This window comes from Nicotiana tomentosiformis, chromosome 8 (assembly GCF_000390325.3).
Source record: "Nicotiana tomentosiformis chromosome 8, ASM39032v3, whole genome shotgun sequence".
Lineage (NCBI taxonomy): Eukaryota > Viridiplantae > Streptophyta > Magnoliopsida > Solanales > Solanaceae > Nicotiana > Nicotiana tomentosiformis.
Genome location: NC_090819.1, coordinates 8,136,021 through 8,152,720, shown reverse-complemented (window position 1 = coordinate 8,152,720; position 16,700 = coordinate 8,136,021). Strand labels below are relative to the sequence as shown.

At 41.9% G+C, this 16,700-nt stretch overlaps 1 protein-coding gene across 1 annotated transcript; it reads right to left on the bottom strand.

Moving 5' to 3' along the window:
- Nucleotides 1-10,323: 10,323 nt before the first annotated feature.
- Nucleotides 10,324-10,701, bottom strand: LOC138897039 (uncharacterized). The gene has a single exon (XM_070182992.1). It carries the CDS (start codon nt 10,699-10,701, stop codon nt 10,324-10,326), a length of 378 nt encoding a protein of 125 aa, XP_070039093.1.
- Nucleotides 10,702-16,700: the final 5,999 nt, after the last annotated feature.

The following is a 16,700-nucleotide window of genomic DNA, read 5'->3' as shown; positions in this document are numbered from 1 at the left end:
CCAGAAATGCGAAGTAAACTAAGGGCCCCTATATGATATAATAGAAACAGGTACACCATGCAACCGAACAATCTCCTGAATATAAATCTGGGCCAACCTCTATGAAGAGTACGTGGTCACAACCGGAATGAAGTGTGCCGACTTGGTCAACTTGTCGACGATGACCCAAACTGCATCAAACTTCCGCAAGGTCCGCGGCAACCTAACTACGAAATCCATAGTGATGCGCTCCCATTTCCACTCAGGTATAGTCATCTGCTGAAGTAGGCCACCTGGCTTCTGGTGCTCATACTTGACCTACTGGCAATTTAGGCACCTCACCACATACTCTACTGTATCCTTCTTCATCCGCCGCCACCAATAATGCTGCCTCAGGTCGCGATACATCTTTGTAGCACCTGGATGAATAGAATACCGAGAACTGTGTGCCTCCTCTAGGATCATTTCCCTCAAGCCATCAATATTAGGAACACATAGGCGACCTTGGAGTAGCAGAACACCATCCTATCCGATAGTTACCTCCTTGGCACCACCCTGCAGTACCATCTCTCTGAGAACCAACAAGTGCGGATCATCAAACTGACGAGCCTTGATATGCCCGGATAATGAAGATGCTCGGTTGGGCTCTGAAATATCCAACCTCACAAGTATGTTAGCCAAGGACTGAATGTCCAAAGCTAGTGGCCTCTCCTCTACTGATATGAATGCCTAACTACCCATACTCCCCGCCTTTCAGCTCAAGGCATCCGCAACTATATTAGCCTTGCCCGGATGATAAAGGATGATAATATCATAATCTTTTAGTAACTCAAGCCACCTGCGCTGCCTCAAACTGAGATCCCTCTGGTTGAACAAATGTTGCAAGCTGTGATGATCGGCGTAAACCTCACAGGACACCCCACAAAGATAATGCCTCCAGATCTTAAGTGCATGAACAATCGCAGCCAACTCCAAATCATGTACATGGTAATTCTTCTCGTGGGGCTTCAGCTGACGTGAAGCATATGCAATAAATTGCCCCTCCTACATCAATACACAATCCAAACCAACTCGAGAAGCATCGCAATACACAATGTATGTCCCTGAACCGGAAGGCAACACTAACACCGGTGCTGAAGTCAATGCAGTCTTGAGCTTCTGAAAGCTCACCTCACAATCATCGGACCATCGAAACGGAGCACCCTTCTGGGTCAACCTAGTCAAAGGTGTTGCAATAGATGAGAAGCCCTCCATAAACCGACGATAATAACCTGCTAATACCAAGAAGCTCCTGATCTAAGTCGTCGTAGTAGGACAAGGTCAACTTTGAACTACCTCAATCTTCTTGGGATCTACCTTAATACCCTCGCATGACACAACATGCCCCAAGAATGCTATAGAATCTAGCCAAAACTCACACTTGGAGAACTTAACATATAGCTTCTGTTCCCGCAAGGTCTGGAGTACCACTCTCAAATGCTGCTCGTGCTCCTCCATACTACGCGAGTAGATCAAAATGTCATCAATGAAGACAATGACAAATGAATCAATATATGGCCTGAACACCCGGTTCATCAAATCCATAAATACCGTCGGGGCGTCAGTCAAACCGAAGGACATCACTAGAAACTCATAATGGCCATATCTAGTTTGGAAAGCCGTCTACGGAACATCCGAATCCCGAATCTTCAACTGATGGTACCCCGATCTCAAATCGATCTTAGAGAACACCTTATCACCCTGCAACTGGTCAAACAATATGCGGCAACGGGTACTTGTTCTTGATGGTAACCATGTTCAACAGGCGGTAATCAATGCACATCCGCATAGTCCTATCTTTCGTCTTTACAAATAACACTGGTGCACCCCAAGGCGATACACTAGGTCTGACGAACCCCTTTGCTAGCTGATCTCGTCCAATTTTATACCTCAAATCAAGGTTGTAAAATGGTCGATTGCAATAATAATACCCAATAAGAGTCGGGGTCGATTTCCACAGGGAGCTATATATAGGAGTTAGGAGTATATATTGTAGTACGTGAGTTTGAATTACCTCAATTTACACTTCCACAAATTGGGGTTATTTCTATGTCTATTTTAAACTAAGATTGCAAAGTTAAGAAATGATACTAAGAAATTGTTTGTTTTTTTTGAAGTTTTGTAAAAAGCCTAGGTGTTTGCCTAATGGGGTATAGATCTTAATGCTTTTTTATTGATCGGGGTGTATTATAGCTATAAACTCTCAATTACCCACTCAATACCCCTCGACCAGATAGTGATTTTTCCCAATTTGGCTTTCTCAAGTCCAAATGGATATTGCACAAAATGGTTGATAAAAGTTCAAGTCGGGTTATTACTATCTCTAAGTTGAATCCTATAATTGGGATTATCAATCTCTCGATTGACCCAATTTCTTGTTAGCCAAGCTTTCCTAGACTAAGTCTCTCTATCTCAGGTAGAGACTACGTCAAATAGGCATGAACTAATATTTGCAACCATTAATTTCACAAATTAAAGCATGAACAAAGCTAAATAATAAATACCCAACCATAAACAATCATTAAATTAATTACCCATAAGGTTTACATACTAGGGTTGGGTTACAACCCTAGTAAAAATCTTGCTACTTATGCTTGAAATTGAAGAAATAGAAGAAGAAATGCTAATTAAACTCATATTGTAAAATCAAAATGATAAAATCTATGTTAAAATATCCCAAAATATGAAAAACTACTAAAAGAAGCAAAGAAAAATGGCTATTGTAGTTGCTCATGTCAAAAGTTTTCCTAATTTCGTGAAACTCTTCTATTTATACAAAGCTAATAATTTTGGACAAAAATGCCCTCGGGAGGTTCTGCGGCCGCACAATTCTATGTGCGGTCCGCATGTTTCTTCAACTTGTCAGGAGCTGGAGGTCTGCGGCCGCATAATTCTAATCTGCGGCCGCGAGGCAGTCTTTCTGCGGTCCGCAGATTTAAAACTGCGGCCGCAACTTGGTCTCCTGCGGTCCGCGACTTTACTTCTGCGGCTGCAAGGCATTTCTTTTGCGGCCGCACAATTCATGTGCGGTCTGCAATTCTGAGGGACTTGGAACTTGGGAATTTGCGCATTTTCTAAACTTTGTTCCTAGCCCAGCTTTTGCGGCCGCACAATTCCTGTGCGGTCCGCAATTTGCACAAAAGTCTGTTGGGCTTTCCTTCATCATCTGCGGCCGCAGATGGAATTCTGCAGTTTGCACTTTGTAAACTTCTATGCCTTTTATTGTCTTGAGTTTAGATTACTCATTTTTGAGTCGGATTTCATCTCGGGAGTTCATCTTCTAACATTCCTGCAATTTAGCACATTTCATCAGTTTCGGAAACACAATTCAATACTTTTAGACTAAAACAAAAGCTAAAAGGCACTAATAAGTAGTCAAAAACCCACTTATCAACCCCAACCTTAAGTTTTTGCTTGTCCTCAAGCAAATAAAATAATTCCCACCTCCACAAGTTAAGGGCCATTCCAGCCAATCAAAGGCGAGTCATTCACACATCAATTGGGACCAACAATTACCCACACTACGTATGTATTATCAATAAGGCGACAAGTTAAACTTTTATGCACATACAGTTCTAATGTGACACTTGAGCATCAAGAGTTGACTTTATTCATCAAGGAAGCTAGCTCTTTCATGTAGGTCATTGTAGATCCCAAACTCCTTCTTTTCTTCTCTCAGTTTGCCTATCTCACTTAAGAATTTTAGCACTCAATCCAAAAATATTTGCGAAAGGTTCACTCATCTCTCTCAAGAGAATGTTGCAGGTACGACTTTAAGTACCATAGGCTTTCCCCTCATGTAGATCACCACTAATGTAAGCTTACTCGGCTTGAAATCACGTAGGGTTTTTTTCTGAATGTAATGAAGGCTTTGGACTAAGGTTGAATATACTATGGTAGAGCGGGTTCATCTTTCCTTAAGCACTCCATTTTTTTTTGTTCTCATCTTTTGCTTTGCTAATTCTTTGAGGCGCTTTCTTTTCCTTGGGGAACTAGAGAGACTTAACATTACTCTTTCTTGATCATGACATTCATTTTCTCCCTATTTGATTTCTCCATGCTTTGTATCATCACTTTCTTTTGCATTTTTCTTTTTGTTCTTTCTTTTTCTTGCCTTTCCTTCTCATCATTTCTTTTCTCTTTTTGTGCCTTGATGCCTCCTTCAAGCACCTCGTCTCTCCCCCAAACTTACGTTTTTATCCAATTGTATCACAAGAGTTTTAAGAAAAGCTCGGGTGCCAAGAGATGATCACGACAAAATGGGTAAAGGCTTGTAACATGGTTATCAAATGAGAAAGGATGGAGGCTCAAAGGGGTTGACTAGGGATAACAACATTGGTGGGCAATAGAAAAATTCAAGCGGGTCAAGGAAAGTCTACAATCACTTCTCAAGCCAAGCAAAACTTAATATTTCGCCTTGAAACACATTCGGAGCAAGTTCTAGACCATTCGCACGGATACTCAGACTTGCAACAAAAATATCTCACCTCTCACACAACTAAATTGTTAAAGAGAATAGAGTCGAGGGCTCACAACGACCACATTCAAGATTGAAAATCACTATGGTTTGATTAAACCACTCGATGGTTGCCTAAGTCAACACAAGAGTCACAAAGTCACTAACTAGAGCTATTTATTTCCGAAAAACTTATTTTTAACCATAAGCACGTAGCTAAGTGTGTTGGTACCAAGTGAAGCATGTTTGACTCTTCGAGCATGACTTAATTAGGTCTTTTATTCATTACTACTACTATTATTACCTAAACACCAAAACGGACTCAGTCCCTTAAGAAGGTTGTCACTCCATCCATCGTTGGGAAGAGTCATCCGGTTCACACAAAAACTACCTTTGGAAAGAACCGTGGTATTAAGAAAACCAAAGTCTTATTATCTACTAAAACACAAAGAGAAGCTACTAATTCAAAAAAAAACTGCTTAGTTAAACACTAACTAATAAGAAAATACATGTAAAGAAGCTACAAAGCAAAAACTATCAAAAGCATAACGAATATACATAATGGAAGAAGATATATACATAATGAGAGAGGAAAAGAGAGAATATATACAGAATAAGAAAAAAGAAGAAAATACTATCAGTTATTATAAACCAATACAGAATAAGGAAAAAGAAGAAAATATTGTCAGTTATTACAAACCAATTATCTCAGAATCATCAAAATATATCAAATAATCTCCACACACACACACCCGAATAAAAATAAGCATAGTCCCCAATGCTTAACAAAATAAGAGTAAAGGAAGGGTAAGAGTGAAGAAAACTCCCTATGGCTCCTTGGCCATCTCTGTGTCCACAGCAGCATCATCGACCTCAGTCTCATCCAATTAGATCTCATCATCATCAACTCCGGGCGTGACTGGGTTGGTGAACATCTGACGTACTGCCTCGGCAGTGTCAACAGCAAGGTATGGCTCCTTAGACTGGCCAGCTGGTACTGTATATGCTGTAGGATCTGGGCCTGGATGGTGCGGGTCAATCAGCATGTCAAATGAAATGTCTCCGGCTACTGCAAGCTTGGTAACCTGTCTCCGGAGCTTGTCCACTAACTTCTTGGAGGCCTGGGACTTTCACATCTTCTCCACTTCCTTGCCCAGCTCTTCTATCACTGACCCATGCTGCACCAAAGTGGCCATGATTGTGTCCTGATTCTCCAAGATCTTCTTTAGAGTTTCTTTAACTGTGGGGGGAATCTGGGGTGCCAGAATGGAGGACTGTGCTGCAACATTACTGGATATGTCAGACAGTTTTGCAGTAGCTATGTGCATCTAGTTGTTGAGGCTCGCCAGTGTCTGGGAGACTCGCAGCGCAGATAGTGGAGCAGTGGGAATCGATACCGGCTTCAAAGCCGAGGTGGAACCTGTAATGGGGGCTGCTGGAGGCACTGAGGCTGGAGGTGGGGGCATAGCTGCTGCAATGGCTGGAGGCTCTATTGAATTAGATGGCATGTCGACTGTCTCTGCAGCTACCACCGATGGCTCATCAGACTGGCCTATAGTGGTAGTCGGCTAACCCTTTTTCTTAGGGTTGTGTGCATCCATCAACGGATATCATGAGAAGTGCTTCTTTGCCCGCACCTTCATATCAAAATCTCACGGCCCCACCTGTGCATCTATAAGATACTCAATAATGGTATTGGAATACGGATATGAGGTATCAGCTTGCCTGGCAACCACAGATATGTTGGCCGACATCACGTCACCCACATTGATCGGGTACCCGGCCATGATGGAGGCGACTAGAACTGCCCGCGGGATGAGAAGGTATGTCTCATTCTGACTCGGGTCCAGTCGGCTGCTTACAAAGGTCTTCCACCTCTTTACCTCGAAACTCATGGTGTTTATGTAAATAGATACCCCTGTTGTGATCCATGGTGGTGGTGGCCTAGGAGCTGCCAGAATCTCAGCTAGCCACAGGCGAGCTGCATCCCCCATTGCAAACTTCTCCAAATACTGTGTGGGCTCAACATCATCAAACCCCAAGTAGGTGTTCAATGTGTGTTGGTCAAAACACACCTTCAGGTTCCTCACTTTAGTTACCTTGGTCCCTTTCTTGATATGTTCCATATTGGCGTAGAACTCCTGAACAAGGTATTCCTTTGTGTCCATTACGCTCTGGGTGAACCACATCCACTCCTTCCGCTCTCAAAACTGCCTCAAAACTGTCGGATTGTACTTTTCAAGATCTTTCAATTGGAACTGACACTCAAGAGTGAGCGATCTCACTAGCCACCACTCACGAAAACTAGAGAAGGCAGCCAAACTGATGAATCTGTCCTCCCACTTCTCTTTCTTTTTCGACCGCTCAAGGCCTACAACCGTAACATCTCCCCCTCTGCCATCATCGAGGATGTCATCAACTGTTGTCGTTGGTGCCTCAAGGACAGGTGTAGAGGAGGGCTCGGAAGCCTGACTAGCACTTTCTGCATCCTCAGAAGTGCTCTGAGTTGTGGAAGGCTCGTCCTAGAGTTGATACCTTCCTGGTGGCTTTGATTGGACAATCGACTGCTCTTGAACCCAGTTGCCCTCTTATGCTTCCCTAGATGGGACATAAGAACTGGATTCAGAGGGCTCTGCATTTCTCACTCGGCCGGCTATAACCTTCTTTGTGATTATCTTTTGGAGGGCGAGGGTTAAAGCACTCTTGCCTCGATCCCTGGAAGGTTCACCCCTCCCCTTTGAAGTATCACCTCTACCTCGAGATCTAACCATTTTTTGTACAAAGAAAAAGTAGGTGTCAGTTGTAATTCAAGTGCAAACATATTCCCGCCTATCACGCGGGTGACCCGGATTCGATCCCCTGCAATGGCCCCAAAAATTGATCTCGTCCAATTTCACACCTCAAATTAAGGTTCTGAAACGGTCGATTGCAATAATAGTACCCAACAATAGTCGGGGTCGATTTCCATAGGAAGCTATATATGGGAGTTATGAGTATATATTGTAGTACGTGAGTTTGAACTACCTCAATTTACACTTCCACAAATTGGGGTTATTTCTATGTCTATTTTAAACTAAGATTGCAAAGTTAAGAAATGAAACTAAGAAATTATTTTTTTGTTTTTCAAGTTTTGTAAAAAGCCTAGGGCTATGACCATCACCTAGGTGTTTGCCTAATGGTATATAGACCTTAATGCTTGTTTTGTTGATCGAGGTGTATTATAGCTATCAACTCTCAATTACCTACTCAATACCTCTCGGTCAGAGAGTGATTTTACCCAATTTGGCTTTCTCAAGTCCAAATAGGTATTGCACAAAATGGTTGATAAAAGCTCAAGTCGGGTTATTACTATCTCTAGGTTGAACCCTTTAATTGGGATTAATAATCTCTCGATTGACCCAATTTCTTGTTAGCCAAGCTTTTCTAGACTAAGTCTCTCTTTCTCAAGTAGAGACTAAGTCAAATAGGCATGATTTAATGCTTGCAACCATTAATTCCACAAATTAAAGCATGAATAAGGCTAAATAATAAACTCCCAACCATAAACAAGCATCAAATTAAACACCCATAAGGTTTACACACTAGAGTTGGGTCACAACCCTAGTAAAACTCTAGCTACTCATGCTTGAAATTGAAGAAATAGAAGAAGAAATGCTTATTAAACTCATACTGTAAAATCAAAATGATAGAATCTATGTTAAAATATCTCAAAATATGAAAAACTACTAAAAGAAGCAAAGAGAAACGGCTATTGTAGTTGCTGATGTCAAAAGTTTTCCTAATTTTGTGAAACTCTTCTTCAAGTTGTCAGGATCTGGAGGTCTGCGGCCGCACAAATCTGATCTGCGGTCGTGAGGCAGTCTTTCTGCAGTCCGCAGATTTAAAACTACGGCCGCAACTTGGTCTTCTGCGGCCACACAATTCCTGTGCGGTCCGCAATTCTGAGGGACTTGGAACTTGGGAATTTGTACATTCTCTGAACTTTGTTCCTAGCCCAGCTTTTGCGGCCGCATAATTCATGTGCGGTCCGCAATTTGCACAAAAGTCTGCTGGGCTTTACTTCATCATCTGTGGCCGCAGATGGAATTCTGCGGTCCGCACTTTGTAAGCTTCTGTGCCTTTTATTATCTTGAGTTTAGATTACTTCTTTTTGAGTCAGATTTTATATTGGGAGTCCATCTTATAACATTCCTGCAATTTAGCACATTTCATCAGTTTCAGGAACACAATTCAATGCTTTTAGACTAAAACAAAAGCTAAAAGGCGCTAATAAGTAGTCAAAATCCCCACTTATCAACTCCCCCAAACTTAAGTTTTTGCTTGTCCTCAAGCAAATAAAATAGTTCCCACCTCCACAAGTTAAGGGCCATTCCAGCCAATCAAAGGCGAGTCATTCACACATCAATTGGGACCAATAATTACCCACACTATTTATGTATTATCAACAAGGCGACAAGTTAAACTTTTATGCACATACAGTTCTAATGTGACACTTGTGCATCAAGAGTTGACTTTATTCATCAAGGAAGCTCGCTATTTCATGTAGGTCATTTTGGATCCAAAACACCTCCTTTTATTCTCTCCGTTTGCCTATCTTACTTAAGAGATTTAGCACTCAATCCAAGAATATTTGTGAAAGGTTCACTCATCTCTCTCAAGATAATGTCGCAGGTACGGCTTTAAGTACCATAGACTTGCCCCTCATGTTGATCGCCACTAATGCAAGCTTACTCGGCTTGAAATCACGTAGGGCTTTTTTCGGAATGTAATGAAGGCTTTTGGACTAAGGTTGAATATACTATGGTAGATCGGGTTCATCTTTCCTTCAGCACTCCATTTTTTTTGTTCTCGGCTTATGCTTTGCTAATTCTTTGATGCACTTTCTTTTCCTTGGGGAACTAGAGAGACTTAGCATTACTTTTTCTTGATCATGACATTTATTTTCTCCCTTTTTGATTTCTCCATGCTTTGTATCATATGTTAAGCCTTCATAAAATAGATAACCCGACTAGATGCACTGATAGACGAACCATTCCACTCTAATCTAGGCAACTTTGGCATCGCCAAGGTAATAGTCTTGGCATGGAAATCAAGGACGGCGTGATATGGAGATCCCTAGTCCATGCCCATGATGACCTCAAAGTCAGTCATATCGAGCAATAGAATATTCGCTCTAGTCTCATAACCACAGAATGTAACAATGCAGGACCGGTAGATCCGATCCACAACAATAGAATCGGCCACAGGAGTGGACACATAGATAAGAGTACCCAAGGACTCACGAGGAACACCCAGGAAATGAGCAAACAGAGATGAAACATATGAATAAGTAGATCATGGGTCAAATAGTACTAAAGCATCCCTACCGCATACAGAAATAATACTGTGATTAGGGCATTTGAGGCCACTACATCGGGTCTGGCCGAAAAAGCATAGAACCTGGCTGGAGCGCCACCTGACTAGCCTCCACCCGACTGGCTTCCACCTCTATGACGGCCCCTACCCACCTGCCCCCCGCCTCTGGGCGGCTGGACGGTTAGTGGGGCAGCTGGTGCTGTAATCATAGGTTGCTGATCCTACTGCACTTCCTTGCCCCGAAGCCTGGGGAAGAACCTCCGCATTTGACTGAGATCCTCGCAGTCGAAACAACTCCTCGGTACGGTGGGTTGCTGACCTGAAGTCTGACCCTGATGGATTGAATACCTATTGGAGGAGCCCTTAATATCTGGTGGGCGGTAGGAACTCTCTGGCATGGCGCTGAAATAAGGTCGCACTGGAGCACCCCGAGGAGGAGGCGGTGCTGGATATGTGGGCCTGCTAGACTGACCTCTCACGAACTGACCCTTGCCCTAAGCCGGGGCACCTCTGAACTCTCCAGAATATCGAAACCTCTTATCCCTCGTAGCCTGCTCTTGGCTACCCTGACGTACACCCTTGATCCTCTGAGTTATCTCTACAACTAGCTCGTAAGAAGTCCTCATCTCAACCTCTCGGGCCATGGTGGCCTGAATTCCAGTGTGCAAACCCGCAACAAACCTCCACACTTTCTTTATATCAGTGGGAATGATCATAAGTGCATGGCGAGACAACTTAGAGAACCTCTCCTCATATTCGGTCACTGACAACTCACCCTGCTGGAGCTGATCGAACTGAACTCGTAACTCTTCCCTCTGAGAGGGAGGGATATATCTATCCAGGAAAATACGGGTAAACTGGTCCCAAGTCATGGGAGGTAAATCTGCTGGTCTGCCGAGGAGATATGACTTGCACCACCTACGAGCCCTGCCCTCCAGCTAAAAAGTAAAAAAATCCACCCCATGGGATTCCAATATCCTCATGTTGTGTAGTCTGTCCCTGCACCGATCAATAAAGTCCTGGGGGTCCTCATGTCATTCACCTCCAAAGACAAGAGGATGAAGCCTGGTCCATCTGTCCAATAGCTTCTGCGGATCGTCGGCCGTAGCTGGTCTGGGCTCAGGTATAGCTGCTATAACTGGATGAGCTCCGCCTATGGGTAGTGCGCCTGGGGTTTGATATACGGCAAATACATGCCCTGGAGCTTGAGCGGTAGGGGTATGTACTCCCCCTCCCGCCTGAGATGTGGCTGGGTCTGCTGGAAATAAACCAGCCTGGGTCATAGTATCCATGAACCGTAGCATACGACCCATGACCTCCTGGAAACCTGGCGCGGACATGAAATCCATCGGGGCTGGCTCTGCTGCAGGTATCTCGCCCTGCTCCTCAATAATAGCTACCTCTACTGGATCCGCTGGTGGAATAGCTAGAGCAACTCAGGGACGTCCTCATCCTATACAATGGGCTAAAGTCCTCCCTCGGCCTCGATCTCTAGCAATGAGGGGAGCAGCTCCTCCCTGGTCTGGAACATCCGTTGTGCGTGTTCTCACCATATATGAGAGAATAAGAGAAAGATACTTAGTACCATATCAACTGTACGATAGGAGATGAAGAAAGAGTAGTTTCCTAACACCTTATAGCGTCTCGAAGATAAGTACAGACGTCTCCACACCGATCCGCAAGACTCTATTAGGCCTGCTCATAACTTGTGAGACCTATGTGAATCTAGTGCTCGGATACCATGTTGTCATGACCCAATTTCTCCTATGGGCTGTGATGGCGCCCAGCGCTACCGCTAGAAAAGCCAACAGTGAATTAAACAGGTTATTCCTCATTTTAATAAGTTTCCAAGTAGTTAAATTCTATTTAATAAGAAATTAAGGAGTAGAAAATTTAATTAATGAAGCGTAGACAACTGAATGGCAAACATAGTGATATAAGTACTCCAAAATCATAAAGTCTACCAGTGTGTGCGCCAAGATCCGGTATCACAAGTGTATGAGCAACTAGTAGAATATACAAAACTCTAACTACTGCCTGAATATAAAGTAGACAGAATGTAAATACAGAAGAGAGACTCTAGGAGCTGCAGAACGGCTCAGAAAGCAGCCCACCACTAGGCCTCGGGATATCTGAGATGCGCGTCGGTAAGACCGCCAAATGCACCTGCCTCAGATCCTGCACGATTAGTACAGAAGTGTAGCGTGAGTACATAAACAATATGTACCCAGTAAGTATCGAGTCTAACCTCGAAGAAGTTGTAACGAGGGGTCGACTTCGACACTTACTAATGGCTAACAATATAAATACAGAAATTCTAAACAAGCATGAGGTATGTAAATAATTATAATAACTCATTAACAAGCAGGTGCGAATAATTCTTTCATAAATTAATAAGTCCCAAATAAATTCTCGTCGTTAATAAGTGTAACCTCATAAGCCACAAAATAATATGTATGATTAGGCTCCGAGTATGATTAGGCACGATTTATGCCGAGGTCGTATGGCCCGATCCAGAATAACGTGTGCACTGCTGAGGAACGTGCGGCACGATCCATAGATGCATTTATCTACTGTCGAGGCATTCGGCCCGCTCCACAAGAAGAGAGGATACTTTATAAGTATTTGACTTAAACGTTATAACAAGGCTAATACACAATAATAATAATAATGTTCCATTTACGGTCAAGTAATCCGCTAAAAATTTAAGTAAGTGAAATTCCGTCTTTTACAATTCCTCTAACAAGTTCTAATATAATTTAGGCACTTAAATTAACAAGTAGGGCGCAACATAACAAGTAATTCATGATTTGGGTCCTAAACTTCCCGGACATAAGCATAAATAGTAGCTACACACGGACTCTCGTCACCTCGTGCGTATGTAGCCCCCCACAATTATAAGCAAATATTAATGTAAATCATATATGGGGCAAATTCCCTCTTACAAGGTTAGACAAGAGACTTACCTCATCTCAAGGCTCACTTTCCGGTCATAAATTTCGCTCTAAAGCCCTAACTCGATGCCAAACAATCCAAAATTAGTCAAATGTTATATAAATTAATCAATACATGTTCAAAAGTTCATATTCTAACTATTAGAGTGATTACCCAACCCCAATTGAAGGATTCCTAAAATCATCCCTAGGCCCACGTGCCTGGATTCCGGAAATTTTCAAATAAAGTTGTTACCCATAACCTCACGAACTCAAATATATAATTTTTACTCAATTCCCTAACCATTTTTCATGGTTAAATCCCATTTGTATCAAAAACCTAGGTTTTTCATCTAAACCCATGATTTTTCATAATTTTACATGTTAAAATCTACCCATAATCTATTTAACTTATATTGTATAGAAATTACTTACCTCAAAGTGCTAGGTGAAAACCCATCTCCAAGAGCTCCAAAATCGCCCAAGAGGTGAAAGAAAATGAGTCAAAATCGTCTAAGTCCCGTATTAAATAAACCATTCTGCCTCCAGTGATTTTCGCACCTGCGGAGGGTTGGCCGCTTCTGCGGCTCTGCATCTGCTGAAAATCATCGCAGATGCGGCCAAGCCCAGTTGGCCTACGTCCACATTTGCGGACCATTGGCCCGCTTCTGGGGGTCTGCTCTTGCGACGCGCGTGCCGCTCCTGCGATTTTGGCCGCATCCGTGGTTTCCTCCATCGCACCTGTGCGTTCGCAGGTGCGCACACTCACTCGCATCTGCAGTTCTTGGGCTGCTCCTGTTGGGATGCTTCTGCGGCTGCTGGCTCGCTTCTGTGAGCTCGTACTTGCAGCTGACCCTCTGCAGGTGTGATTGCACCAGAAGCTGGATGGTTCAGCTGCTCACCCAAGGCCAAACGACCGCTGTGCATCATCCGAATGGAATCCGAGGCCCCGTCCAAACATACCAACAAGTTTGAAATCATAAAACGGACTCGCTCGCACCCTCGGAACAAGGGGTAGGCATAATACCGGCCGAACGGTGAATTTCGGTTTTTCGATTTCGGTTTAATCGGTTATTCGGTCGGTGTGCGGTTTTTAAATTATTAAATTTTGGTTTTTCGGTGCAGTTTACGATTTTGGTATTTCGGTTAAACCGAAAAACCGAAATATTGGGTATGAGTTGAGAAAAATAGGTTTGAACATATGGGTTCTTGAGAGTCTAAAATTTCGGCCTACAGACTTACGTTACCCATCTGAAGCCCAATACTCATATGAACTCTAAATCCCAATTTACCCAAACCCATCTGTACCTAAGCATATTAACCTACAGACTAAGTTACGTTACTTCGCACTCCCAGTCTTCCCTAACCCTAATTCCCTTCCTTAGAAATTAGAAATTAGGGTTCTTGAGACTCCCGACTTCCTTCCTCCTCTGTGCGACTGTGACGATGCCCGACTACTGTGAGCATGTGACGCCTTCTTCCTCCGCTCGTCGCTCATCCTTCTTCCTAAAGTTAGTGGTTACCTCCTTCTTCTGAGTTCCTTTTCAATTTTCCCTCACTGCTCATTCAATTTTGGTGTAGATTTTGTACCTTTTGGTATACCACTTTTATACAGGAGTTCCCTCACCATCATCAATTAAATTATTTTACCTTATTAAAAAAATATTTCTTATAGGAGTTCTGTCCTTAACTTTACGTGTATTTTTTTTCTTCTCTATGTTGATACATATAAGTCCCTGTGTGGCACAAACAGGGCACATCAAGAACATTTTGACTTAAAATTGTTTACCAGTTTGCATTTTTAATTCTGTTTTCATTCGATTTTCTATAGATGGAAGAAGTTGAAAGTAGAGTAAGTGAGGTGGGTTCATTTGAAAGTGAACCTACTTCTTCACCTACAAATTTAGTTGAAACTAGTCAAGGCCCAAAAAAAAAAAAAAAATCCGTACAATGTAGATCAACTGCTTGGGATCATTTTGAAAAGTTTAAAGATGATAATGGAGGTGATAGAGCAAAGTGTAAACATTGTGGTCGTGATTATAAAGACGATTCACGATTGAATGGAACAACATCATCAAATACTCATTTAAAGAATTGTCCAAAAATAACACGGAAAGTTGATAATACTCAAACATAATTGTGTTTACAAAAGGATGGGCAAATTAATGGTGGGGTGCTTTGAAAATTTGATCAAGAACTAGTTAGGAGGGCTTTAGTTGAGATGGTGATTACGGAGGAATTACCTTTTAGCTTTGTGGAAAATAAAGTCTTTAAGAAATTTATGAGTATAGCCCAACCTCTATTTAATGTTCCTTCTCGTAGGATAATTACAAGGGATTATTTTCAAGTTTACAGTGAAGAGAGGCTTAAACTAATGAAAAATTTCAGAGAAGTAAAACCAAAAATTTGCCTTACCACAGACACCTGGACTTCGTTACAAAGAAATAACTATATGTGTTTGACGGATCATTTTATTGATAAAGATTGGGTGTTGCATAAAAGAATACTAAATCTTTGCCCTATCTCTAGTCATAAGGGTGACGAAATGGCAAAAGTTATTGGTAATTATTTGCTTGAATGGAAATTGGATGAGGTATTCACTGTTACTGTTGATAATGCTTCTTCGAATGATGTCACGGTCAAAGAATTGTCTAAACAACTAGATATGTAAAAAACTAATTCGATGAGTGGTAAGCATATTAATGTTAGATGCATGGCTCGCATACTTAATCTAATTGTGCAAGATGGTTTGAAGGAAATAAATATTTCTGTAAAACGTGTTAGACAAGCTGTGAGGTATGTGAGATCATCTCCGCAAAGGACCTTAAAGTTTAGGGAATATTGTGCACATCAAGAGGTAGAATGTAGCAAAATATTGTGTTTGGATGTTCCTACTAGGTGGAATTACACCTACTTGATGTTGGAAACGATGCAAAACTTTAAGAAAGCCATTGACATGCTTCATCTTTTTGATGATGGATTTTCTACTCATCTTTGTACGCATGTTTGTGAGGATGGGAATGTTGCAGGTCCATTTGTATGTGATGATTGGATGAATGTGAGAAACGTGATAAAGTTTCTTGAAAGATTTCACGAGCTCACCGAAAAAGTTTTAGGTTCACGTTATGCCACTTCTAATTGTCATTTTGAGGATATATGTGAGCTTGATAGTCATTTGAAAGCTTGTTTAGCTAGTGATGATACTAATTTGAGTAAGATGGCAGGGAAGATGAAAGAAAAGTTTAAAAAATATTGGGGTGAACCTGAAAAGATGAATAAAATGATATTCATTGCTTCTGTAGTAGATCCTCATAACAAATTAAAGTATGTTAGTTTTGCACTTGAGAAAATGTTCGGGGAGGAACCAGGGAAGAAATTAACTGCCGAAGTGGATACTTATTTGAATTCTTTGTTTGGAGAGTATCAAAAAGAATATTCCAAATGATGATATCTTCAATCATCTCCATCTAAATCTACTTCATCTGATGACACATCTGATTCATCTAGTGGGAATGTGAGAACAAAATCTGTGAGAACAAAGTAATTGTTGAAAAGGCAAAAGGAAGACTCCGGAAGTGTAGGTGCTAAATCTGAGTTGGAAATATATATTGGTGAAGGACAAGAGCCATTGTCTGATGATTCTAATGACTTTAAAATCTTAGATTGGTGGAAAATTAATGAGCCTCGATTTTCTATTCTATCTGAGCTAGCTCGTGATGTATTAGCCATTCCAATTTCTAGTGTTGCATTGGAATGTGCATTTAGCACCGGTGGCCGCATTCTTGATTCATTTAGGAGTTCATTGACTCCTCGGTTGGTGCAAAGACTTGTTTGTGTTCAAGATTGGTTTAGATGTGAGGGTACTCCTATTAATGTTGAAGAAGATTTGGAGTTTCTTGAGCAAATTGAACTTGGTAAGATTTTGCGTTTTATGAGTA